Raw genomic sequence first — 27,983 nt, 5'->3', positions numbered from 1 at the left:
CTCCTTTCTTCTCCCACTCCCTCTGCTTTGATGTGACATGCTCTCTTCATTCATCCTCCCTCCCATCCCACAGCATGTATGCATATATCTGTAATTTATTTATTTATGCATATTGATGTCCATCTCCCACTCTAGACTGTGAGCGCATTGTGCGCAGGGAATGTGTCTGTTGTACACTTCCTAAGTGCTTAGAACTGTGCTTTGCACACAGTAAGTGCTCAGTAATACTACTGAATGAATAAACTGTTGAGAGGTAGACAGAAAATTCCTCTGCTGCTCTCTTTGGTCCTCACTCAGGGCCTGGAGTTCTAGCCTAGTGGTTTGGGGAAGTTGGGAATAGGCCGTTAAATGCTGCAAATTGTAGAGCAGCTAGGGCGTGTGACAGTAGTAATAATAATGTATTTTTTTGAGCATTTGCTACATGAAGTGTACTCTGCTAAGCACTGGAAGCACAACAGAGACCCCAAGACAGGGAATTTACAAGACAAGCTTCCTGCCCACAAGGAGCTTACACTGTAGCCAAGGCAATTGAGCAATATTCACAGGCATTGCAATCAAAACAAATGAAATTGAATGTTCAACATATGCAAGTGGGGAGGATGGGCATTAATACATGAGTGCAAGAGGCCACTGAAGGGCTGCTAAGATTCAGGGTACTGGTAGTCAAGGAGGTAGACTGAATCAAGGAAATTCCCAAATCGAATGACATCAGCTCAAGGTCAAGGCCTGCGCATTTAGATCATTTTAATTGTTTACATTAGGAAGGCTTGGGTAACCCAGCCTGAGTGTCCCCAAATGAGAAGCCACTACAGTGACTAGCAAGCCAAGTTTTCCAAAGATGTGATCCTAGAACACAGTCCACTGAAGTACTTTTTTTAATGGTATTTAAGTGCTTATTATGTGCCATGCACTATTCTAAGCACTGGGGTAGATACAAACTAATCAGGTTGGGGACCATTCACATCCCACATGGGGTTCACAGTCTTCATCCCCATTTTACATATGAGGTAACTGAGGCACAGAGAAGAGTTAAATGACTTGCCCAAGGTCCCACAGCAGACAAGTGGCAGAGCTGGGGTTAGAACCCAGGTCCTTCTGACTCCTGGGCCCATGCTCTGTTCACTAGGTCATGCTTTCACCAGACACGCAGGAAGAGGATTGCCAGGAACTAGCTAAGTAGCTGTTTAGGGAGCTGAAGTATTGGAGACAGCAAGGGAGGCAGGCAGAAGAAATTCCATAACTCACAATATAACCTAAAGCAAAGCATCGTGAATAGGCTTGTCTTATGCCGGCGAGTCGTCTACGACGTGTAGCAACGCTATGGACCCATCTCTCCCAGAATGCCCCATCTGCCTCTGCAATCGTTCTGATAGTATATCCGTAGAGTTTTCTTGGTAAAAATACATAAGTGGCTTACCATAGCCTCCTTTCGCGCAATAAATCTGAGTCTTCGCCCTCGACTCTCTCCCCTGCCTCAGCTGCCCGGCACAGGTGAGTTTTGAGTTGTAGCAATTGGCCTTCCACTCGCTAGCCGCTGCCCAAGCTAGGAATGGAATGGGTAGGCCTCTGCTTGACTCTCCCTCCCCTAGCTGGGACTGGTAAAGTCCTGGAAATTCTCCAGGTGCAACCCTGAAAGGGGAGCTGTAATAGTAGAAAGAGCAATTGGATCACATTGGTGTACAGCAACTGAGTGGGTCTTCTTGAACACCGGCATTGTGAGCCTGCGAAGCGGAGCCACAAACAGGAACCAGCTCTCCCATTATTTAGGTCGTCATGTGTGTTGGTTTGGAAAGGGACCACTGTGATTGTACTCCCCAGCATTTTAACTTCTGCCCCCAAAGCAGGTGACACCATTATCTTTGAATTTACCGGACAACAATATAGTACATGGATAAAGTGGGTAGACTCATGAGTTCTTATGCTCGGTCTCATTACAAAGCAAAGCCCACTTTGAGATTTTTATCCCAAGAATTGTTTTGTTAAAGTGATTAATCATTCTTAGCTCTATACCAACCTCTTTGTAAGTGAGGTAAACAGTTTCTTTCTAAGATGTGTAGGCTGTGAAATGTATTTTTCATGCTTATATGCCTTGGAACTTGTGACTAATTTGAACCCCAGCAATTTAGTAAATTCATGTCATATTTGGGAAAATGACAAGAGTTACAAGGCTAGCATCCCTGATTCTTGGAGAGCCTCTCTAAGTGGCCATGGTCTTTTCTTGGACTAGGGCAGTAGCTGAACTTTGAGACATTTGGAAAGCAGATGGCAGTATGTTTTCTGACTTTTGAGGGTAAAATTTAGCCAGTATTTTTTGGCATATCTTTACTAGTTTAAAGCCAGGAAAAACTCAACTGCATAATACAAAAAAAAAAACTTAACAGATGGTTTGCTTTTTTCCTCACACAACTGAATGTGCTGGATGTTATCTTTTGGGATTGCGACTTTAAACGTGTGCTGTGAGTCATTCATGTTTCTCAAAGTAGCTTCCCCTTCTCCCTGGAATGTCTCCCTCTCCATAACTTCATCAAATGGATTATGAAAAGCTTTATATCTGGGAGCTGACTTCTTTATTTCCCCTTAGCTCCCAAGTTGACTAACTTTTGAAAAATTCCCTGAATTTCATTTTTGACTTTGACTTTATTCTTAACTGTTTCTTCAAGTCAGAAAAGGAAACCAAACTAGAAGTTGGTAGAAAGAGTCATCCTTGCCAGCCATTTTGTACCCCTTTCTCTACTACTAAAGGGAAGGGAATACATATTAGGGGGCTTTCAGCCATTAACAACCTCTTATCTGCCTCCAAATATGCTACTCCAGTTTGACCACAGCTCCCCCCCAAAGCAATGTGAAGGATGCTCGTTTGAGGAAAAGGATTGGGTGTGGACAGAGATGTTGTTGTCCCACGGTGACCCCTTTAATCCTTCTCCCATGTACTAAGCAGAACACTGTCAATTGCACTACACTGAACCAAAAATACTACCAGGGAGAGCATTAGATGATGAGAGCTGGGCCTCAAGTCTGGCCAAAGAAATTAGAAGTGATGCAGTCTTTTTAGTAGTTAAGGGATACTGGATGTGATCATAATAATAATAATAATGTTGGTATTTGTTAAACGCTTACTATGTGCCGAGCACTGTTCTAAGCGCTGGGGTAGACACAGGGGAATCAAGTTGTCCCACGTGGGGCTCACAGTCTTAACCCCCATTTTACAGATGAGGTAACTGAGGCACAGAGAAGTAAAGTGACTTGCCCACAGTCACACAGTTGACAAGTGGCAGAGCTGGGATTCAAACCCATAACCTCTGACTCCAAAGCCCGTGCTCTTTCCACTGAGCCACGCTGCTTCTCTAATCATCGATGGCATTTATTGAGCGCTTACTATGTGCAGAGCACAGGACTAAGCACTTGGGAGAGTACAGTACAACAGAGTTGGCAGAAGTGGTCCATACCCACAATGAGCTTACAGTCTGTAGGGTGAGACAGACATTAATGTAAATAAGTAATTGCCAAGTGTCAGTAGATCTCTTAGAGTTAAATAAAGGCTATTTGCTTCTACTTGAGTCATGAGCTTGCTTTCCCAAACTGAAGTAACTTGATATAAAAATTGACCTTTAGGAGCAGTGCAATTGTGTATTCTGAAACTTGAGAGTAGGATTAATATTTAGCTTAATACTGCACTACTTCGGTAAAACTTGGCCCAAGAAAAACCAGAGATCAGATTGCTGAAAATTAGCTGGGTGTTCTTATTTTCTTCCTCTTCCCTAAACCTCTTAGTTTTCAGAAGTGAGGATGAAGGAAGAATTTGAAAAGTATGGTCAGAGAGTGGTTTTTTTTTCCTGCCTTAGATTAAAGCTATGTTAATTATATCCGAACTTTAGAAAAAAAATTGTTCCAAACCCTTAGCAAATGAAGTACACACAGATCAAGGTAAAAGTATAATAAGTACAATCTTAGTACTTGTAATAAGTACAAATTACATGACTTTCATTAGCCTTTACATATATATATATATTCAAGAGTTGTTTAAGAAGAAATGGATTACCACAAGATGAGTTGTTCAGGGCATAAGCCAAGGGAAGCTATATTACCTCCTAAGTACTTACACGGTGTTCTGAGCACAATAGGTACGCAAAATGCTACTGATTGGATTTAGTTCTGACACTTTAGGGAGGGAATATTTATCTGTAAGGTTACCTTCCTTTCCCAAACTAAAATTCTCTCCACCTAAATTCTCCCCTCAATTTTTCTGTATTTCATTAAATCTCACTGAAGACCTTTGGGTCTCTTAAGCTGCGGAACCTCAACACTCAATATGGCACAAGCTGCAAGTGGTATTTGGCATTCTAAACATATGACAAACCCAGTACTTCATTGGAAAACTGAAGAAAATTGTACCCTGGAGTGGAAGATCTCCTTTGTAAAGGATTTGCACCTCTTTGCCTTGTTCCTTCATGGAAGAAATAACATTGAATGGAAAGTTCAAAATGACTAGAAAATGGATTCACTTATGGAATACATTTTCTGTCTTAATATCCCAATTCATTTCCTGTAAAAGGCTGAGAAGTGTTTGCAGAACAAGTTTGTCTTTCAACAAACCAAAATCTTGTATTTTTTAAATGAGTGATACCTAGTAGTGTTATTAAATATTCTCTAGTGTACAATCTAGAGATTGAGCATAGACCTTAGTAGGCTGGTGGGTTTTTTTGGGTTTTTTTTCAGCCTTATGTCAGGACCCAGCCAGAGATGAACTCTGAAACTCCAGCTTGTGAGATTTATGGATCCAATGTTGGAGTGTGTTTTTTTGGTGCTGCTGTTTTTGTATTTTTTGTGATTTCTCTCCTCTTCCCCCACCACTCTTACAGTTTGTCTGTACACGTAAATGTAGTTTTGCAACCAAAAATCAACTGTCTCCTCTCTCTGGCTAGTAGTTGGTTACTTCATTTGCAAGACTGTAAGCTCCTCGGGGACAGGGAAAGTGTCTACTAACTCTGTTGTACCGTACTCTACCAAACATTTAGTACAGTGCACATGTAAGCTCTCAGTAAATGCCATTGATTGATTTTTTATTTTTTGAAGACCTCTTCTGTTAGGTTAAGCACTTTGGCATTCTTTCCAGTGTTTTGCTTCCTGCTTTCCCTCCTCTGCAGTCCTGATCCCTAGATGTGACCTCATTTTCAGGGGGGGTCTGAAGGCCCTATCATAGAATAAATGAGTTGGGTGTTGGGTGCAGTTGATCAAAAAAGAAAGCTGAGGTAAAAGTTTCAGACACCTTTCCCTTAGCTCTTTAGTTATTGATTTTTAGGTTAATTTTGAACAATTGTGTGATGTCCCTAACACAGACCTTAATTACTGTCCTGGGACTTGGTGAAGAAATGGGAGGATTTAAAAAAAAAACACACAAAAAACACCCTAGTCCTGGAGGCGGATGCTGGTTTTCAAGGTACATCATGTTTAATCATTTCCAATTGTTTTTGGAAATACTGAAGTATCTCTCCCTTCCTTAAGGTTTCCAGAAATAGGCTAGATACTAATCTCTTGAGGATGGTTTAGTCCTCCCCTTCTGAAAACAGGGTAATAGTTTAAATTTAAAACTCCCGGAGACAGAGGCGCTGCTTACTCAAACTGTAATTTGAGTAATTACAGTTCTCTGCACACAAATGCTCAGAAGACACCATTGATGGAGTGAGATTAGAATGAGGGGGTTTTAAGGTCCTTTTTTTTTTCCTTCTGATTTGATACCAGTGTGTTGTCTTCTGATTTCATGTTTAATTTTTAGTAATTTTGAAATTAGGTTGTCCATACCACTAGAACTGGTGATAAAGTCCTGTGTGAAGTAAAAATCCCTGGCCTGTTCTGGGATTTGCCCACTTGCTCGCGGTTGCCCATCTGGTAGAGAAGCAAGAGGCTTCCTGGTCCACACTAGAAGTGGACCCAAACCTCACTTCCCCAAGGGTGATGCAGAGTGTGTTGTGTTCTAGGGTATGCAGGATATTATAATTTAAGTAGCCCAAATGAATTGCTGCATTTATTTTAAAATATGTGTATGTATATATGTATACATATGTTTACACGTGTGTTTGTGATGGTAAAAGTCCAGTTCTTTTGCATTGCCACTATTATCTTTTATTCCTCCCCTCTTCCCCTGTCATGGAACATGAGGACTAAGGGAATGCAGAAAGAATATCCACACCTGATCAGCTTTGCCTCTGTGCTAACCTGGCCTAGACAAGCCTCTAGTTAGTGATTACATCCATGTTTACTAGTGAGGAAACTAAGGGAAGGATCAAGTGCACCCTGGAGGCGTTCAATAAATGCCATCAGTTGATTTGTCTCTCCTGCCCTTGGTCCTGTGTTTGGGCCGCTAAACTGCGTCATTTTTAATCAGTCTGTGAGATATTCTAATCCAGCTGAAACCAGAACCAAGATAGACTTGCAAAAGTTGGAGAACTGAATATGTCAGGGGGATGGGATTAACCAGACTTATTTTGCTTGAATTTGACAGTATTTTATTTTTAGCAAGGTGGAACTGATTCAACTATGTGCATTGACTTTGAGGTATAGTATCAAAAGGAAAAAGTTGCAGAGTGATTAATGTCAGAAAAAATAAGTGGTCTTGATGTGTGAGCACTGTGTTTGGAAAGCAACACTTGTATAATTTTGTTCAGTGCCATGTGATACGTCTGCTAGAAACAGATGTGGTGATAATTGAATCTGGCACAAATTGCAGCTGTCAGTGAAAATGCCTGTACTGTCCACAAACCATTGAATGTCCCCTCTGTCCCCTTTGAATGATTGGGGATTGTGTGAAGGCAAAAATTAGTAGAGAATACAATAAGTCCAGCTGAACAGCTTAGTTAAGGCTCTTTGTGCAACCTATGAGTTTTAAGCTTTGAGAAAAAGGAGGAACCTCAATTTTGTTTCTATAATAATAACAATGATGGCATTTGTTAAGCACTTACTATGTGCCAAGCACTGTTGTACGTGCTGTAGATACAAGGTAATCAGGTTGTCCCATATGGGGCTCACAGTCTTCATCCCCATTTTATAGATGAGGTAACTGAGGCACAGAGAAGTTAAGTTATTTGCCCAAAGTCACACAGCTGATAAGTGGCAGAGCCGGGATTCGAACCCATGACCTCTGACTCCCAAGCCCGTGCTCTTGCCACTAAGCTAGCTGCTTTTCTGGTATAGAAACATGAACAAAAATGGAATACAGCCCACACTGCTAATATTCACGCTTCTAAGTGTAAAGGTTTTATGTTGTTCTACAATCAAATCCTATATCCAGTGCTTAGAACAGTGCTTGGCACATAGTAAGCGCTTAACAAATACCATTATTATTATATCTGGTAGGTTTTGTTTGCTTTGTCAACTCTTCATTATTCAGAAATGAAGATAAAACCTCCGAGTTGTGTTAATCTCCCGCTTTCTTTACCCATCTTCTCTCATCAAGTGTTGCGTGATTATGTAGGTTTTGTTTTTTTAAAACTTCATATTTGCATATTTCCAAAGTCATTAATTTCTTTCCGGGAACAGATGGTTAGAATTAGGGAAAATGTTCTCTGCTATTTGTGATGTTGCCGTGGAAGCTGGATACTTTCTAAATCAATTTAAAAATCTGTCAAGATTTTGTGGTTATCTTTGCCTCCATTCCCCTGAAACCGATTCCTGGCATTGTCTTTGGGGAATGGTGGCTACACTCACTTGTCCCTGGGAAGCAGCTAACTGGAGGGCTGAAGACTGGTTACCTGTTGGGTTATTAGGGTATTTTTTTTTTCAAATTTTAAAATTGATTCTGTGGGCTGTTTCCCCCACTGAACTACAGCACTATAGGGAAAATTCTCAGTAATTAATTTTAAAATTAGAAAAAGAGCCACTCCATTCAACCACCACCTCCTTTTCTCCCTGGAGGTGCCATACTGTCAGGGGATTAAGCACAGCTTGCTGCTCTCCAGATGACTCTTTCACTGCCTTCCTTGAACTGCCAAGTTGAAAGTGGGTCATAGGTATTCATCTCCTTTTGATTACAGTTTCTTCGGGTTCAGAATTCGGAGACCTGGATTCTTTTTGAGGATTAGAGCAAGCTTTTTTAATACCAAAAATTCATTTTCACAGAATTAAATGATTTTGTGGTTTGGGCCTCTGCCCTGGGGGGCGATTTGGGAAGAATTGGCACATTTGGGCCAACAGCTAAGACGCCCCACCCATCCCAGTCCAGGCTCCGAAGGAGGATTCGGCTCAGCCAGCCACCGTCTTCCTTTCTCCCCGAGGTGTGGTTGAGAATGGCACATGTGTAGTGTCCACTCTATCTCCTGAAGCACTGTGTGGGTTCTCCTGGAATATAATAATAATAATAATAATAATGTTGGTACTTGTTAAGCGCTTACTATGTGCTGAGCACTGTTCTGAGCGCTGGGGTAGACATAGGGGAATCAGGTTGTCCCACGTGGGGCTCACAGTCTTAATCCCCATTTTACAGATGAGGGAACTGAGGCACAGAGAAGTTAAGTGACTTGCCCACAGTCACACAGCCAACAAGTGGCAGAGCTGGGATTTGAACTCATGAGTCCTGACTCCAAAGCCCATGCTCTTTCCACTGAGCCACACTGCTTCTTGAACTCCCACTCCACGCTTTGTAGAGAATAAAATGACAGAATTAGGGAGTGTCATTCTGACAATATGTGCCTGTCTGGACTGGTTTTGAGGGTGGTATCAGGCATCTTGAATGGCTGTAGCTTAAGGTCACATCTCCATGAGGCCTTCCCCGAATAAGCCCTCTTTTCCCCAGCTTCCTCTCCCTTCTGTGTCGTGTATGCTCTCGGATCTGTGACCTTTGGACATTCGATATTTGCCCCACCCCCAACGCCAAAGCACTTAGATACATATCTTTAAATTACATATTAAAAATTACTTATTCATATTAATGTCTGTCTTCCCCTCTATATTGTAAGCTCGTTATGGGCAGGGAATGTGTCTGGTAGTATTGTCATATTGTACTTTACCAAGCACTTAGTAATGCTTAGAGAAGCAGCGTGGCTTAGTGGAAAGAGCCTGGGCTTGGATGTCAGAGGTCATGGGTTCTAATCCCTGCTCCGTCACTTGTCTGTGGGCAAGTCACTTAACTTCTCTGGGCCTCAGTTACCTCATCTGCAAAAACGGGAATTGAAAAATGTGAGCGCCACATGGGACAATCTGATTATCCTGTATCTACCCCAGAGCTTAGAACAATGCCCTGCACATAGTAGGCGCTTAACAAATACCATCATTATTATTATTATAGTAAGCACTTAAAAGATACCACTGATTGATTGACTATAGCCAACTGTAAATTCCTGTCAATATGATGCTAAACCCAAGTATAGGAATGGGCTGGCCAAGAGAAAAGAGCATAGAACTTGGAGTCGGGAGACCTGGGTTCTAGTTCCAGCTCTGCCACCCACCTGCTGTGTGACCTTGGACAAGTCCCTTAATATCTATGTGCCTCAGTTTCCTGGCCTGCAAAATGATGATAAAAACACTTGGGTTTTTTTTTAGAGGGATTTAAACAGGATGGTTTAAGCCTAAAGGGTCTGGAAGGCTATGCTTCCTAGTTGCAGAAAATTGAGTTTGCTATATGCTGGTTTTGATTTGCAGTGTCTTTCTAAAGCTAGCAACTTCAGTGTATAGTGAGGGCGATTTGTAATTGTAGAAGAGGCTGGGCATTGTGAAGGCCATATGGAAATGCTGTGTGTCACTTCACGGTATTGGCCCCTTGGCCAGAGTTGGACCCACAATTGTGTTGCATTGAAGTGAAACTATCTTAGTTTGGGAAACTTCTTCACAAATATTGCTTCTTGAGCTGATGAGATTTGTTCACTTTGGCTACTGAGGCTTTTAAAGTAGCAATACATATATACATACAATCACACTTGCTACAGATAGAAATAAAAATTTAAATACTTGTATATCTAAGAGATAGTTCTGTTAATTAATGGGAGTAATCCATCAGTGAATAGTCAAGTTCTATCCCTCCTTTGCATATCATTTTTTGTAAACTGAAGTGTTAGATAAAGCTTTGCTAGACTTATACAAATAAATACATTATTCTCATGGTAGTTATAGGGGATTCGTTAGAGAAATCCCACAAATAAGGTGAAGCTGTAAATTACATTTGTATCTGAGAGTGAAAGTTTATTCAACAACTCTCGCTCATCTGGGTTTTCTGGGGTAGGGGGTGGTGGCCAGAGAGCCACTGAAGAGGTGGGTCTGGGGTTGCGGTGAATAGGTGAAACCCTGAATGAGAAAATCTACAATGCCGAGGGTCCGTTGGTTCCTGTTGGAACCTTTTAAGATTGGCGTATTGAGACCCAGCTAACTTATTGAAGAGTTGGGAGCAGGGCTTTTATTAGGAGTTAATGCTCTGAAATAGTATTGTTGGGAAAAGGCATCACAGTCCTCTATTTCTCCTTCTGAATAAAGGAACTACAATCCGTAGATCTTAAAACTGGGTTCAGAGATGGAGTTATTGAAGACGCTTCCTAGTGATAATGGATTAAGGTGGAATCCTCAAACTATTTTCTTGGAGATTTAGAAACAGGGAATTTTGACTTTTAGTTTACATTTCTCCTGTGGAAAAACAATATTAGACATTGAACAGACCTTCGGTTGGGTTGTTGAGATTTGGAGAGAGGTGAAATGCTTCATTTGAACTAGATTAGCGGTCTTTTCCACCGACTTTTTAATTCAATTAAAACTGAGTCTGTCTTTGAAGAATTTAGTTTAAGGAGTTTCCTTGAGTGTTCCAACATTCCCATTATGATTCAGTTCAGTGTGATTCAACCATGGGCTGGTTATTTACATCTAGAGCGTACTACCTGAACTCCTCAACAATGTTAATTGGAATTCTTCTCTTTCCACTCCCAACGATAACCCTTGCCCTCCTCCCCTCAAACTCCTGGATCGTGCTTTGGTTTTAATGCTTGGAAAGGGAGAGGTAGGTAACAGGAAGCAGCATGGCCTAACAGAAAGAGCAAGGGCCTGGGAGTCAGAGGACTTGGGTTGAGATCGCTGGTGCCATTTGCCCCCTCTGTGGCCTTGGGCAAGTCACTTACCTTCTCTGTGCCTCAGTTTCCTCATCTGCAAAATGGGGAGTCAATACCTGTTCTCCCGCCTTCGTAGAGTGTGAAGCTCTGTGTGGGACAGGGACTGTGTCTAACCTGATTAACTTGTATCTAACCCAGCAACTTAGAACAGTGCTTGACACATAGTAAGTGCTGAACAGATACCAGAACAATAATATGTGCTTTTTAGTCCTCTCAGGGCCACTTTTTAGAACTGGTACTAAACTGGTATTGCTAGGAGAAAAGAGAGGAACTCTATTGTGAGACAGGTGGGCAAGTCACCACCTCTCTGAACCTCATTCTCTTGACTCCATTATACAGAGAAAGATTGTGAGACAGTGGTTGTCTGACCTCGTAACCTTTAATCTACACTAGCACATAGTAATAACTTAATACTATTTTTATTATTGCTTCTTTGTCACTGTCAGCTTGTCACTGCCACTTGTCAGCTGTGTGACTGTGGGCAAGTCACTTCACTTCTCTGTGCCTCAGTTCCCTCATCTGTAAAATGGGGATTAAGACTGTGAGCCCCACGTGGGACAACCTGCTTCCCCTGTGTCTACCCCAGCGCTTAGAACAGTGCTCGGCACATAGTAAGCGCTTAACAAATACCAACATTATTCTTTGACCTCAAGGGTGTAGAGGATTCCTGCTTTTTTCCCCCTTTTCCCACCCATGCCAGGTCATAATACCAGATCATAATGCATTCTTCCCAACCTAATTTAGCTAAATTGGGTAATGTTTTCTCTTCCAGTGAAAAGAGCACCACAATGTGAAAGTTGCCTATTTGATGTAGGATCACACTCGTGCTCAGAGCCTCAAATCCACTGCAGGCTTCTCTCTAGTGTAGAAGTACCCTTCAAAGTCCCCAAGGTTCAGGTTTGTTTTGAGGAATGGCCCCTAAAAGCCCTCTGGAAGGAAAACAGAGGTTTTGTTGTTCCCACGTAAAGTTGTGTGAGGCATTTTCAAGCCCTTGATCATACTACTGTTAAGATGTAGATACTGGTTGGCAGGTGCTTTTGATGGGCACCTGATAAACCACAGCCTAACAAGTCTGTTGGAGAAATTGCCCCACTTGTTGGCTTTGTTAATAGACCATGTCTTTATCTCATTTTTCAAATGCTACTGGAGCAGAATAATTGCTGGGCAGTGAAAGGCATGCAAAGTGATTAGAGTATTGTGATAGAGTTGAGAACTTTGTCAGACTAGTTATGGGTGGAATTGTGAAAGTCACAATGAGCATGTCCACAGTTTTAAATGAAATTCTAATTTTATGATCTCTGTAAAATAGCCCAAGGCTTTGTCTTCTTAATTTAGTAAACATGGAGACTTCCTTATGTACCCTAGGGTATATGACTGTTATAAATCTGAATAACAGTTGACTACTATATTTTTTTCCTCTCTTCACACCCCAAATGTTTCATTCATACCTGTGGCATTTCTGTGGTGTTTACAAAAGTTTCTATTTAACTGCTTCCCCTTCCATCTCCCTCTCTGCACCCAGTTTCCCTCACTGTTTGTCTTCTTTTGAGGAACTGAGGCAGAAGGGTCTTACCACAGCACTTCAATTCAGGCTAGTTGAGAGAATTCTAATGTGTTAAATTCAGGTTACTCATCTACATATTATTTATTGGCCTAACCGGTTACCACCCCCAGAGAGTTCTGAGTCATTATCCTTTCCCTCTGGGGTGGAAAAAAACAACCTCTTGATATAAGGCTGTCTTCTATTGACTCCATCTGTCTCTTGTAGATTTTCTCTGTAGGACAAGCAGAGAGAAGTTGATTTTGGAATGATCTTCTCTGTCTATAGTCTGTGTCTGATTCTTGGAGTTCCTTCCTCCTGCCTTGCCTTCCCATTCCTTTCATGTCACCTTTGTGGGTTTAGGCTACTTGTCCTTGGCATTTGTGGTAATCTCATTGAATACTGAGGCAATTACAAAGGAGAATTTGGTTCCTGGATCCCCTTGCATATGGGTCTTGGGATTCTCTGTCCGGATCTTCATGGAACGGTCACAGATTTTGCCCCCAATCCTCCCACAAAAGGTTATGAACCCTGCAGAAGTCCCACATAATAATAATCATAATAATTATGGTATTTAAGTGCTTACTATGTGCCGGGCACTGTTCTAAGCACGGGGGGAGATACAAGGTAATCAGGTTATCCCACGGGGGGCTCACAGTCTTAATCTCCATTTTACAGATGAGGTAAATGAAGGCACAGAGAAGTTAAGTGGCTTGCCCAGGATCACCCAGCTGACAAGTGGCGGAGCCGGGATTAGAACGCACGTCCTCTGACTCCCAACCCCGGGCTCTTTCCACTGAGCCATGCCACATAATCTCAGAGCAGTGGTACAGAGCAATCAATGGTATTTATAAAGTGTTTACTTTGTGCAGAGCACCTTACTAAGCGCTTGGGAGAGTGTGATACAACAGAATTAGCAGGTGCGTGCCCTGCCCATAATGAGTTTACAGTCTAGAGGGAGTCCCAGGCAGAGCAGCTGCCACTGAGTACAACTATCACCACTGGCTTTTGGGATTCAGTACCTTCCTCTGCATCCTAGAAACGGGCTGCTTATCTTCTTGTACAAGTAGATCTACTTATCTGCTTCCAACCGGCTTGGAACCTGAAAGCTTGAGGTGGAGGCTGTGCTGAAGATGGGCTCTGTGCCAAGCGTGTCAGTCTGCCTGGGCATGTATTGAGCAGAAGAGGCTTCCTTTCCTTTTTCTTCCCTTCCTCTTGCACATGGTTCTTGAACTAGAGGCCCTCTTTGTTCTCCCTTCCTACTTCTCCCTTCCACCAGCCCCAGGAGCTCCTCATCGAACTCGTTGGGGGCAAGGAATGTGACTGTTTATTGTTGTAATGTACTCTCTCAAGCACTTAGTACAGTGCTCTGCACACAGTAAGCACTCAATAAATATGCATGAATGAATGAATTGAGCTTTAGTACATGGATTCACATTCAATATAATGGCAGTGGAGCTATCCATGATGCCACCAAATCCCATTTCTGATATAAGAATTCCACTTTAACTGCTTTCCTGGATCTTGAGGGCAAGCACTCAAAACACATGCCAATTAAAATGTTCAGCTTATCACAAGCCTTGCACATCCTGTGATGTCATCGCCATTGAGGACAAAATATGCCGAAGGCTATTCAGTAAATTCACAACAGATTTCTTTTTAGAACGTGGGTACTTTGTGCTTAAGAATAAGTAAAGTTGTATTTGTCTAATCTTATTTGAAGGGAAGTTTTAATATGCAGGTGGCTTCAAAATGAGTTCTTTCTAAAACAAACAAGGTTTTTGTGTTCGACCACAGCCACATCAGCGTTTATTTGCACATGCTTTTACTGTAATCTGATAATAGCTATGCAGTAAACTTGAACCATCTTTGTTTTCAACCTAACCCCTGAAAGGATTGCAATAACTTTGGTAGCGTTCCCGTGCAAGCTGGAGAAAAGTTGATTAAATGCGGATTTCTCCATCTACCCCATTCAACTTTAGTAAGAGCTGAGGTGGGGTGGGGCCATCTGGTTTCCGTATCAATTAATATTTGGTTATGCCATTCTGTGATTCGACTGGAGCCAAATATGGGAGTAGATTAGCCTTTGCCCTTTAGGAGCTAACGTGCTCTAAAAACATTGAGAGTCCCAGGCTTGTATTCCAAAGCCATATTTAACTTTCCTACACTGGTCTTGCTAATTCATCCTCTCCTCTCACCATCTCATTTTGTAGAGGAACATTTTACAAGTGACAATTTCCTTGAATATTAATATTAGCCTTCTCTTAAAGTTTCACCTCTGTAATTGGTCACTTTTGTGTACGTGCCTCCGAAGAAGCATGGCCTAGAGGAAAGAGCATGGGCCTGAGAGTCAGAGGACCTGGTTCTAATTCCAGCTGTGCCAATTGTCTGTTGTACGACTTTGGGCAAGTCACTTTACTTTTTTATGCCTCAGTTACCTCATCTGTAAAATGGGGATTAAGACTGTGAGCCCCATATGGAACAGGGACTGTGTCCAACTTTGTGTTTACCTCAGCACGTCGTATAGTGCTTGGCACATAGTGAGTGCTAAACACATCCCATTAAAAAAAAAAAATGCTCCCACACTGCTATCCATCTATCCTATTCCAACCTGCCAGCCAGTTTCTCTAATGAGATGATGAGCACCATGTGGGACAGGGAATTGTCCAACCTGATTTGCTTGTATCTACTCCACTACTTAGTACAGTGCCTGGCAAGTAGGAAACACTCAACAAATACCACTATTATTATTATTGTTATCATCTTAGTCTTCAAGAAGCAGTAGCTCCCTAATGGGGCAAAAGCCTGGGGTTTAGTAGCCACCACTAGGCAACTGAAAGGTCCTGCCACTCCCCCAGAGATTGTATTTTTGTTTAGGGGCCCAGGAAGAAACCATTCCCCAGCCTCAGAATTCTGCATCCCAGGCTGGCAGCTGCAGCCTGCACTTTCTCTTCTCAGCTGTGGCTGCTGCTTCTCCATCTTTTTGGCTTCAACTCCTTGGGAGTGTTCCTCAGTCCTTTCTGGGGAAAGTGTGTGCAGGCATGGTATACTCCAGGTTAAATATTTTAAATCTCAGAGTCGAGTTTGGGAACACTTGATCTGACGCCTCACAGTCCTCTTACTCTAGTCACCCACTCTTCTCTTCCCTGCCCCCACCAGCCTCAAAAAAAAAATTCTAGAGAAGACGTGGAAGAAAATGGGTGTGCGCCATGGCAATCAGTCGACTCGTGTGGCCCCTTGAAGGCTAGATAAAACTTTATCTTATTTTGAATTAATTTATTATTTTAATTCTAAAGGTGGCATGCAGGATTACAACTACGTGTGGGCCAACTGCTTTGAAATCACCCTGGAACTCTCCTGCTGTAAATACCCTCCTGCTTCTCAACTTCGGCAGGAGTGGGAGAACAATCGAGAATCTCTAATTACATTGATTGAAAAGGTAAAGTAAGGACTAGAAAACTAGAGCATGTGGAGGGCGGGGCAGGGGGGAAACGGAAAATTTCCAACTGAATTGGATGGCAGATGAAACATAAGATAATTAATTCTGAGAAATTCAAGTAGAATTTATTAATTACTCTAGCACATGATTAGAGTAGCTGTAAAAAAGATTTTTAAGTTTCTCTGTTTTGCATCTCTCTCAGTAGGCCTCTTAAAAGCCTGTCAGAGGGCACTTTAAAAATTAGGTAACTGCCAATTTTGTCTCAACTTATTCTAAAGTTGATTTTCTAAAATGAATTTTACACTTACTTTGGAAAGCCTGGTGCAGTGCTCACTGGGCATTACCAAGTGCATTAGATAGAACAATTAAAGCCCTTGGGCATCATTGAATTATGGGTGTGACATCGGGCCATTATAATCATCACCTTCAGGTTTTAGAAAAGGAGGGGGATTTTTAGCAGTGCAGGCAATTTGCTAATCTTATTTTGGCCGATGTCATAAAGGGGATTTCTTAACTCCCTTTGTCCACGTTTGTCAAAAGTGGGGATGGACAAGAGAAAGAAACTCTTGGCTCCAAGGATGTCATTTAAGAGATTGTGGCACTAGGAACATAGAGGTTCTAATGAAAACCCCTTCTCTTTCCCTTCAGAATTCCAGATCTAATCAAGTTTGTTTTGTGTTATTACCATAGGTCCACATTGGAGTAAAAGGATTTGTTAGGGACTCTGTCACCGGATCTGGCCTGGAGAATGCAACCATCATGGTAGCAGGTATTAACCATAACATCACAACAGGCAGATTTGGGGACTTCCATAGATTACTCGTGCCTGGAACCTACAACCTCACAGCAGATTTAACTGGGTAAGATTCCCACAGTTGAGTTGAAACTGCACGTCTGCCTTGTCAGCCTTTCCTTGTCTCTAAGAGTCAGCCAGAGACGTCTCCCGGCAATGTTAGTGTCTTTGGCGTGTTTGGCTACCCACTAGTGAGGCTTGCTTTGTGCAACCACATAAATGATTGCAAATGGGAGGAGTGCTCTTTGAAAGGTAGTAACTGTAAGGCAGTTGTTTCCTTCAGCAACTGCCTGCTAAAATAGATTAATGCTAGAATATAAGGAATTATAGGAAGAGCTGTTTGGCAGAGTTGTCTCCTTTACTTTTTAAGGAAGAGACAGCTAATACCTGTGAAACACGTATGGGAATTTTTGCATGTCTCTCTCTACTTCTCCATTTTTTTCTCTTTTTTTCCTCCTCTTTCCCACCTCATTCATTCAATTTATTTAATCATATTTATTGAGCACTTACTCTGTGCAGAGTACTGTACTAAGCGGTTGGGAGAGAACAATATAACAGTAAGCAGACACATTCCCTGCCCTCAGGGAGTTACCTCATCGACCCTCCCTGACCTTTCCATTCCCTTATTTTCCTCTCTGATCTACATTTCTACCTATTTGTTCTTCCCCATCCCACTGATCCCAGTGTTGGAACTGGGTCCTAGGCATTTCCTCTCTCCCTGTAACCCTGCTCTTCAAGTAGAAGGCAGCTCTTTTTTAAGTTTCCTCTTCCTTTACCAGGCTTTGTAGGGGAGTAAGTGATTCCAGAGAAGTTCTTTCCTGGGCTTATGGGAATTGGGATGGCAACCAGGGTTTAGATGCTATAAATTGATTTATTCATTCAATTCGTTCATTCAGTTGTATTTTTTGAGTCCTTACTGTGTGCAGAACACTATACTAAGCACTTGGGAGAGCCCAGTACAAAAATAAACACATGTTCCCTGCCCACAACGAGCTTACAATCTAGAGAGGGGGAGACAGACACCAAGACAAATAAATAAATTGCAGGTTGCTTGGCAGTGTCTTCAGGCTGTGCTGTGTAATGCTTAGTGGTCTGGTGGGGAAAGCAGTTGGCTCTTCGGATACTGTTGTTTAATGGTCACAGTTAAAATGTCCTAAAACCGTATGATGCTTTAAGCTACTCATGGCTCCTTTGAACACTTCAAACTAGACAAATGGCTTCCTAATAGAAAAGTTCAGTAGCATTTTTTCATACTCTTCTAGTACTTATAAAAGGCGGTGTTTTAAAATGACTGTCACCTATCAAATCATGTGCATTCTCAAACAACTTTTGTTTCCTCAGTTATATGTCAATGACTGTGGATAACATTGTGGTGACCGAAGGACCAGCAAAAGAAGTGGACTTCTCCTTGAGGCCCACAGTGTTTGTGCCAATCCCGGACCCCACTCAGGCAGTGACAACTAGCACCATTTCTATCACTAATGCTCCTGCAACAACCTTGTTCCACCAGCAAATTCAGCCTAAAGACTTTCACCACCACCACTTCCCTGACATGGAAATCTTTCTGAGGAGGTTTGCCAATGATTATCCAAATATCACACGGCTCTATTCACTAGGAAAATCAGTGGAGTTAAGAGAGCTTTATGTCATGGAGATATCCGACAATCCAGGCGTCCATGAACCAGGTAACAGACTGGGTAGAAATCGCACCCGTTATGTAATTGCTAATTTCTGCAGAGTTGCCCCATTTCACCCCAGTGTTCTCCTACAGTATTTAAATGTATGACAACTGCAGCAGAGCATCAGTACATGAAAAGAAACCATTCTCTTGGTCAGAAGAGGAAAAATAAATCCACTAGGGAAAGCACATCAATAGATCATATAATAGGCTTCAGGCCTTGGGATATTAAGTTATAATCTATATCCCAAAACTATAGTCTAGTTCAGTGAGAATTTACTTTTGAGACCATTCTGCTAGTGTGAGTAGTAAGTTTTTAGTTCTGACTTGGTCATCTCTGCATTTGTTTTTGGTATCATCTCTGATTTGTGTGTAAGAAGTTTGGTCATACATGAGTAAACCATCCAAGTCAAGTGGGGGTCTGCAGTTCGATTTTAAAGATCTTTCTTTAGGAATGGAAACTGCTACCTCAAAAGCCTGTCCCTGTGTCATATTCTGAAGAGAAGTTCTTTCCCCAGTCCACCCCAACCCAATCCTGAGGATTGGGCATTTTGACAAAGATATCTTTCCAGAGAGCTGTAGATTTCCTTCCTTTGGGAGGAAACACATTTGTGGGGAAGCTTTGCATCTCATCCAATTTTTCCTCTCTCCTCCCCCACTCCCTCTTAGGCACTGTAGTTTAGTGGCATTGTTTCATTGTTTGGTATAGTTCAGAAGGGTTAAAAGTGCCCTAAAATTAATTTCTGAGCCTCTTCATTACTTAAGTCAAAAATACTCCCGTTCTGTTTGCAGGTGAACCCGAGTTTAAGTACATTGGCAATATGCATGGCAATGAGGTGGTAGGAAGAGAATTGCTCCTGAATCTCATCGAATATCTCTGTAAAAACTATGGGACAGACCCCGAAGTGACAGAATTGGTCCAAAACACAAGAATTCACCTTATGCCGTCCATGAACCCTGATGGGTATGAGAAGTCCCAGGAAGGTAATGACAGCCTACTCCTTGAACGTTATTTGGTGGGGATGGGATGGCCATATAAATTGGGCATTAAAAGGAGCTTAGTCTGTATGGATGTTAATGCTAAAGTACTGTTCTTGGTATTTTATTTTTCCTGTAGATTGTATGTGTCTTGTGGGCAGGGAACATGTCTACCAACTCTGTTGTAGTGTACTCTCCCAAACGCTTAGTACAGTGCTCTACACACAGTTAAGCAGTCAATAAGTATGATTGATTTTTCCCAAGTGCTTTTGTGTCACATCAGTTAGCTTATAGTATTCCTTTGCAATGAAGAGATGGCATTATCCCCATTTTACAGAGGAGGAAATTAAGGCCGAGATTGTCCAAGTCAGTGGCAAACCTGGAAATCAAACTTATCAATTTCTGGTCCCATGTATTTACCACTGGTCTTTGGTAAATGGGTGCCTTCTCTCTTGTGCTTCAGGAGGGCAACTCTGCCCCAGCAGTTTTTGTGGAATTGGACTTATACAATTAGGTGGGAAAAAACAATTATAAATTGTAATGCGGTAAAACTGATTTATTGAAAAATGTTTCATTTTGTGGGCAAACTGTCTTGCTTACATTTTGCCGTTTATTTTTAGCAAGTGTTTAATCGAATTAGGTATCTCAAGGGATCATCTCATTGACCCCAATCATAGGGCAGGAGCAAGGGGCCAAAGATGGGAGAGGTGAGAGCGAAGAAGAGTGAGAAGGTTCTCTTGGGAGGGGCATAGCACACAAGATAGGAAATTATGGGTGAAAAGTAGCCATTTCTTCTAATTCACATTGTGTGGTTGTAGCCAAAATAGTGTGTTGCCGGAATAATGTCTCTGATACTTCAGTAGTCTTCTATCCAAAATATTGAAACCATGTAATAGAACTGACTGTAGGTATCTCTTTTCTCATTGGGTTAGTGGAAAAGAACTAGGATTGTGTTTTTAATGTGAGGGGGAAATAACAAAACATAAAATATCTGTCACTGTGCAGGGGACCAAGCAAGTGTGGTTGGTAGAAACAACAGTAACAACTTTGACCTGAACCGAAATTTCCCAGACCAGTTCTTTCAAGTCACTGACCCTCCACAGCCGGAGACAATTGCTGTAATGAGCTGGTTGAAGACCTATCCATTTGTGCTCTCAGCAAACTTGCATGGAGGTAGGTAATTCTTGCTAATGTATTCATATCTGTGTGGGCTTGAAAGTGTCTGAGGAATTGTTGCCATGCCTTTCACTGAATACTGGGGGACGTTTTATATAATCTGCTATTAAGGCAGAAGATGTTAATGTTAAGCGTCACGCCACTCCCATTTTGGTTTAGGCTGTTTCCTGGCAGTCCTATTTTCCGAAACAGTGGATAATTTGAAAACTTGCAAGGACTGCATTTCTTTACACTCAGGTCTGTACAAAGCCTGGTGACAAATTGCCTGAGCTCAAATGATTCAAACAACCTGGGCCCTGAGGGACGAGAGAAATGAAGGTTGGGCTCCTGGGGTATGTGCTAGATAGGGAAGGCGGCATAAGAACTTCTCCGTGTAGAATGTCCATTTTTCTTTAGGAATATTGTAGACTTCACTGACCTTGGTGGTTTAGGGCTGTTGTTTAGGTTCCCAGTCTTGGAGTATTGTGGAATTAGCCTATTTGGGGAGGGCCAATGATACAACTAATTTTGCTCACCCCTTTCCAGGTCAGATAGAGGTAAAAGCAAAGTATGGATAGGATAGCAAGCAGCGTGGCTCAGTGGAAAGAGCGCGGGCTTTGGAGTCAGGGTTCATGAGTTCGAATCCCAGCTCTGCCACTTGTCAGCTGTGTGACTGTGGGCAAGTCACTTAACTTCTCTGTGCCTCAGTTCCCTCATCTGTAAAATGGGGATTAAGACTGTGAGCCCCACGTGGGACAACCTGATTCCCCTATGTCTACCCCAGCGCTTAGAACAGTGCTCGGCACATAGTAAGCGCTTAACAAATACCAACATTATTATTATTAAAGGGCAAGACAGAGACCAGGTTAAATTATAGTAGACTGAATGAGAGACTTAGAGTTGCCTCAACAACACACTTCCTGCTTTTCCTAATTGCCTATAGATAACATGCAAATATCTTAAATCTTGTTTTTTCATGTTAGAGCAGCTCTGCTAAATCTCAGAATTGCTTTGTTATGGAATTTCATGAGATGGAAAAGGACATCCCAGGTTGTGTATCATGGGAATCCTATTTATAGTGGAAGTTTTATTAGAAGAATTAAGCAGAATTAACTTTGACTTCTCAAGCTGCAGCTCTTTTGTTTTCCCCACGGACTTCCTTAAACTCAGACAGTATTCCAAGTTTGTAAAAATAACACTTCATTATTCTTTAAGGAGAATGATTGAGACCCTTTCAGGTAAGAGTACTTTTATGGGTATCAGGAGACCCTTGGTATATGCTCATCACCTTGTGTATATATAACCAACTATTCTGCTAAGGAAATTAGCTTAGCATTGGGAAATATTTATGTTCTCCACTCTCCCTCCCATTCTCCACCTCTTTCTGATCCTTTAGAAAAAGTTTTCTTTATGGTAAGACTGTTGACCCACAAAGCAGATGAAATAAACACATTTCTTTGTGCTCCCTGAAGGATCTTTGGTTGTGAACTATCCCTACGATGATGATGAACAAGGAATAGCTTTATACAGCAAGTCACCAGATGATGCTGTATTCCAACAAATTGCACTGTCCTATTCCAAGGTAAATGTCAGTGTAAAGAGAAAGCTCTAGCCTGCAAAATAATTGCATGTACTGTGATTTTATTTACTGTAATTTATTCCTACGTGTAATTTATTTTAATGTCCTTTTCCCCCCATAGACTGTAAGCTCTTTGGTGGCAGGGATCGCATCTGCCAGTTCTTATTGTATTGTACTTTGCCAAGCACTTAGTATTTGCCAAGCTCTTAGTACGCTGTTCTGCGCACAGTAAGTGGTCAATAAATACGATTGGTTGATTATACTGTGGATGTTTTAAATGCTGTCTCTTTGGTTTAAAAAAACCAACCCCACAGCATAAATCCAATAAAATATCACGAAGATATATAAAACAACTATCAGCAGTAATTAAATACATTGAAAACTGCCACTTTATTGCCACCTTGTTGGGGCAAGGCACACTGGAAGAGGTTTCATGCCATAGTGTAAAATAAACTGGGACTGCATTGAACCAAGGCAGACAGGGAATTCCAGAAACATGGAAACTCTTTAAGAGAATGAGCTCCATTTCCTCCAAGTGTGGATTAGTTCGCAGAAGTGGGCCAGCCATTCAAAGCTGCGGGAAGAGTGGGTAGGGAGCGAGTTCATCTCCAAGGAAGCCAGAGCTTAAATTATCTGGAATCTGCAGTCTCAAGTGTACATTAAATGTAGCCAGTGGTGGTTGCTACCATCCCCGTTGCTTAAGCGAGAAGGCTAATTTGATTTGCTAATAATGCCTGCCTTGTAGTTGTTGGCAATAAAGTTAACTTTGTATAAGCAAAGGCGGCAGGAACTTTGAGCAACTGCTCAAAGTTCTTCTCCTTTACCTCTTGTTTCGCCTTTCTTTCCCCTTGTTTATCCATCCCATCTCTGACCCTTAGATGTGGGAAGCACAGCCCATGTCTACAGAGACCATGTGGAGAACCAGAGGGATCCAGCAGATCAATCAATCACTATTATTACTGTGTGCTTACTCTGTGTAGAGCACCTTACTAAGTGCTTGGAGAGCACATTGCAATAGAATTGGCCGACATGTTCCCTGCTCACAGTGAGCTTCCGATCTAGAGGGGTTGACCAAAGTGTGGTGTCCAAATGAGGTGACAGCGTGTGTGGCCACGGCAGAACTTTTTCTGAGGAATTCTGATTCGAAGTCATCGCTGTGAATTGATCTTTTTGTCTAGTTAGAAGGCAGGGTGGATTATGGAGCACTCTTACGAATTCCTTACCAGCTGAAATTTATAAGCAGCTGAACTATTCTATTGAGCACCAGCTAATTCCAAAAGTAGTATACCTTTGGCATTCAATAAGTACTGATAATTACCTACAACCCACAGATAATATATTGCTATTACTTCTCTTTAGACTTTTTTTTAGTGATTTATATTTGATTTTTAAAGCTTGTCATATTGGAGGTAGTTGAGTTTGGAAGGTAATGCTTCCTAATTTTTTTAAAAAAGGGATTCACATAAATGTTCTTAGGAGGATGCAGTGCCTGGGGAAAACAATAGCCTGGGAATCCGCTAGGTGTTTTGATTTCTGTACTTGGCTGTGTCACTGATTCCATTGGCTATTTGGAGGAAGTCATTGTAAGTAAGGCACATTACTCTGTGCATCCATTTGCTTATAATTGAAAGACTTCTAACCACAGCTTCATTGGGCTGTAGGAGTTAAGGTTCGTGAAGCACATGAGCTCATCATCTGGGACCTCCGGTATCCACATTCATGCCAAATTCTTGTAAATCTAGGAATAGAGGGAGAAACGAATCTCAAGTGACATAGTTGACAAGTTAGTAAAAGAAAAGATTCCAGGAGGCAGTTTCCGGGAAATTTTGGGTTGAGCTGGGGGCAGTTTTGCTGTATTACAATGCCATGAGAGAATTCTTCCATGCACTCTTGATAAAATAGAGATGCCAGGTGGAGTCTTATCCCCAAAGTGCATACATAGTAATACATTTTTATTTCAGGAAAATGCCCAGATGTATCAGGGGAGCCCCTGTAAGAGCATGTATCCAAATGAATATTTTCCTCATGGAATCACCAATGGAGCTCACTGGTACAATGTCCCAGGTAAGAGAACTTTATTGATATAAAACTTTGGCCATAGCTGTACAGTTAATTGATACATGTGCTGTGTGATACTTCTTGTAACCTTGAGTAGCTTTTATCCTCCATTTCGACAGTTTGAGCTAAATACCTCATTTCCCTTCCGCTCCCGGGAATTTGGGAAGTCATCTGCTGCCTAGATCAGTCTCCCTTCTCCCACTCACAGAGCACATCCAAATGCTATTGATTGGTGTTAAACAGTTATTCTCAAGGGCTGTGGGTGACTGAGGGATTCAATCAGTGGTATTTCTTGAGCACTTATTGTATGTAGAACACCACATTAAGTGCTTGGGAGAGTACAGTCTAACAGTTGATAGACAAGTTCCCTGCCCACAAGGAGGTTACACAGAAGATGACCTGATCAGGGCAGTGGGTTTGGGTGGGTGAATTTTTTCTCGAGCAGATGGCTTTTTAGAAGGGCTTTGCAGATGAAAGGGGTATGGTTTGGTAGATGGAGCTGGAAAGGGAATTCTATGGAGTCAGCCAGTTAATTGTATATATTGAGTGCTTACTGTGTGCAGAGCACTGTACTAAGGTCTTGGGAGCGGACAGTATGATAATAAACACGTCCCCGGCTTACAATGAGCTTACAGTCTAGAGGGGAGAAGTTGGAGATGAAGTGGGTCAGAGACAGAGTTGAGCCTGGGACACACCTAAGGGGGTAAGATTAAGAGCAAGGAGAGTACATGAGATTTGTAGCGGCAGAAAAGAACAGATAAGAAGGAGACAGTTACATGAAGATCACCTATGTTTTATGTGTCTGTCACCCCTCTTTTAGATTATAAGCCATATACTATATCTTAATTGATTTCTTAGTAATAGAAGCATTTGAGTGCCCACCCAGTGCAGTTCATTCTGGGAAAGTACAGAATTTCCTCCCCACAAAGGTTCTTAATAATGTTAGTGTTGATGACCACTGCCTTTGGTCATCTGTTTCTTACAAGATGTAAGTCTCGTAATCTATTCACACTTTGATTTTTTTTCTTTTATAACTTCTGAATTTTTGAACTTTCAACTCAGTGAAAATATGCATATGTCCAGAGATGGGCTTAAATTTAGTGGCAGTTTTAAAGTAGAACCTTGTTGACGATTTAAAGATCATTAAACTTAAAACCCTTTATCCTGGGATATATTGAATTTATACTGTGTCATCTTGATGGAGTATATTTGATTTTTTGTATAATTTTTGAGGAAAGTGGGGGACGTTCTTGCAGAATGTGTATTTAGAACCATCTATAATTCCTTCATCCTACTTCCCACCTCTCCCTGTTTGCTAGAGAAGCAGCGTGGCTTAGTGGCAAGAGCACGGGCTTGGGAGTCAGAGGACGCGGGTTCTAATCCTGCCTCCACCACTGTGATCTTGGGAAAGTCACTTTACTTCTTTTTGCCTCAGTTCCCTCATCTGTAAAATGGGAATTAAGATTGTGAGCCCCATGTGGGACAACCTGATTACCTTGTATCTACCCCAGCGCTTAGAACAGTGCTTGGCACATGGTAAGCCCTTAACAAATACCATGATTTAATTTAATTTTTTTTTTCCATTTTAATGAAGGCAGGTTTTGTGTTCTGAGGAGCAAAGCCTAAGCAGGAGGAGAATATGCAAAGACTCAAACAGGAAAGTAGCCAGTAATGGGAGGGAGTCAAGGGAAGAGGAGAGAAGCATTTCCTGTCTCTGAGATCTGTGTACTTACAGATCTCAGAGATTAGGAAAGAGAAGGTAAATCTAGCTCACACACCAGACAACCCTACCTACCCAGAAGAAATATAACCTAGAGACACAAGCAAAAACCACCCTGGGATAGATGCTTATAAGTATCCATTTTAAGTTATATCCAGCTCTTAATTTTATTAGTATTTGTGGAAAACCTGAGGCTTCAGAGTCAGTTCTCTAATTCCCATTTTGAAGTAGTGCATTTTTTGTTATTTTAAAGATGTCATAACTGGGAGCTTGACGTGTAGAACTTCCTGAAAATGATTTGATTCTAATTCTTGAAAAATTATTCTTCAGGTGGTATGCAGGACTGGAACTACTTGAACACAAATTGCTTTGAAGTGACTATTGAGTTAGGTTGTGTGAAATATCCTTATGAAAAGGATTTGCCCAAGTTTTGGGAACAGAACCGTAGATCTCTTCTGCAGTTCATAAAGCAGGTGAGAATTCAGAACTGGGGAGGTGAAATTGTACTCAAGACCTGGGTTTTTTTTTCAGTGTGGGTGTGTTTGACAGTTGTATGATAGCATATTTCAAATTAACCTGGCTAATTGGAGAGGTAGCCAAGATGACTTTTCAGTAGTCATATTGCTTCAGACCACATCTAGCCAGAATTCTCCATAATTTGATCCATATTCTCATTCTCCCTCCTTCTCCTCCCATATCTCATCTCACCTCTCTGTTTCTACAGAGACAAAGTTTCCTGTTGCAAGATGCAGTTTCTGTATAAAAGCATTTTTCTCCACTCAGCAGACTCTGTCCCCCTTCCCCATCCCTCCGACACTTGGAATTTGTTTACTTCCTCTTGTATAGTAGAGCCTTGAGAGGAATGTGTATATCTCAACATTGAAATTCCCTTCCCCAAGGCCCTCTCCGGAATCCTGTAGCCGAAAGATAAAAGAGAAAAATCTGGGGCAGAACTCTGAGCTTGGGCACCCGCAAGAAGTGCAGTCTAATGGAAAGATCACAGGCCTGAGAATCAGTGGACCGAAATTCTAATCTTGGCTTTGTCGTTTGCGTGATGTGTGGCTTTGGACAAGTCACTTAACTTCTCTGTTCCTCTGTAAAATGGGGATTCAGTTCCCATCCTACTTAGGTGATGAGGACCGTGTTTGACCCGATTAGCTTGTATCCACCCCTGTGCTTACTACAATGCTTGACACATAGTAAACACTTAAAAAATACCTGTATTATGTCCTTGTAAGTCAAGAATTCCATCTGTTCCTTTGCCCTGAGTGCTTTATTTATCGGAGTGCCCAAAAAGCCGGGGCTATATAAACCACTTTTTGCAGACACTTGAGCTTGCCTCTTCTGTCCACTGCAATCAGAATAAAGCCCTGGAAAGGACTGGAGTTAGCCTGCCCCACCTTCTTTGTAGATCTTTTTGGGCTAAAGAGAACTGGGGCAAGTTTACGTCGGCTGCCACAGTATTGCTCTTTGCATGTCCCCCCAGGGTATAGGGACAGTCTCATGAGAAGCAACGTGGCTCAGTGGAAAGAGCATAGGCTTGGGAGTCAGAGATCATGGGTTCGAATCCCCACTCTGCCAATTGTCAGCTGTGTGACTGTGAGCAAGTCCCTTCACTTATCTGTGCCTTAGTTACCTCATCTGTAAAATGGGGATTAAGACTATGAGCCTCACATGGAACAACCTGATTACCCTGTATCTACCCCAGCGCTTAGAACAGTGCTCTGCACATAGTAAGCGCTTAACAAATACCAACATTATTATTATGTGCAACATCTCCCTCTTCTTGTTGAAGCCATTTCTGACCCAGCTGGGCCTGACCAAAAGACAGAACTGCTGTGCTGATTGTGGGCTTCATACTAATAATAATAATAATGTTGGTATTTGTTAAGCGCTTACTATGTGCTGAGCACTGTTCTAAGCGCTGGGGTAGACACAAGGGAATCAGATTGTCCCACGTGGGGC

At 41.9% G+C, this 27,983-nt stretch overlaps 1 protein-coding gene across 1 annotated transcript in view; it reads left to right on the top strand.

The window, feature by feature from the left end:
- The window catches only part of CPD (carboxypeptidase D), a 55,501-nt gene that overhangs the window by 11,602 nt on the left and 15,916 nt on the right, over nucleotides 1–27,983 (top strand). The window contains exons 3-10 of the mRNA XM_029081610.2: nucleotides 15,915–16,057; nucleotides 16,748–16,917; nucleotides 18,192–18,535; nucleotides 19,321–19,512; nucleotides 20,512–20,679; nucleotides 22,134–22,243; nucleotides 24,202–24,304; nucleotides 26,349–26,491. Of these exons, the coding sequence (XP_028937443.1) occupies nucleotides 15,915–16,057; nucleotides 16,748–16,917; nucleotides 18,192–18,535; nucleotides 19,321–19,512; nucleotides 20,512–20,679; nucleotides 22,134–22,243; nucleotides 24,202–24,304; nucleotides 26,349–26,491 (1,373 nt within the window). The remainder of the gene's footprint in view (nucleotides 1–15,914; nucleotides 16,058–16,747; nucleotides 16,918–18,191; nucleotides 18,536–19,320; nucleotides 19,513–20,511; nucleotides 20,680–22,133; nucleotides 22,244–24,201; nucleotides 24,305–26,348; nucleotides 26,492–27,983) is intronic.

The sequence above is a fragment of the Ornithorhynchus anatinus genome, chromosome 17 (genome assembly GCF_004115215.2).
Source record: "Ornithorhynchus anatinus isolate Pmale09 chromosome 17, mOrnAna1.pri.v4, whole genome shotgun sequence".
Classification (NCBI taxonomy): Eukaryota; Metazoa; Chordata; class Mammalia; order Monotremata; family Ornithorhynchidae; genus Ornithorhynchus; species Ornithorhynchus anatinus.
This window is presented reverse-complemented; position numbering and strand designations above follow the sequence as displayed.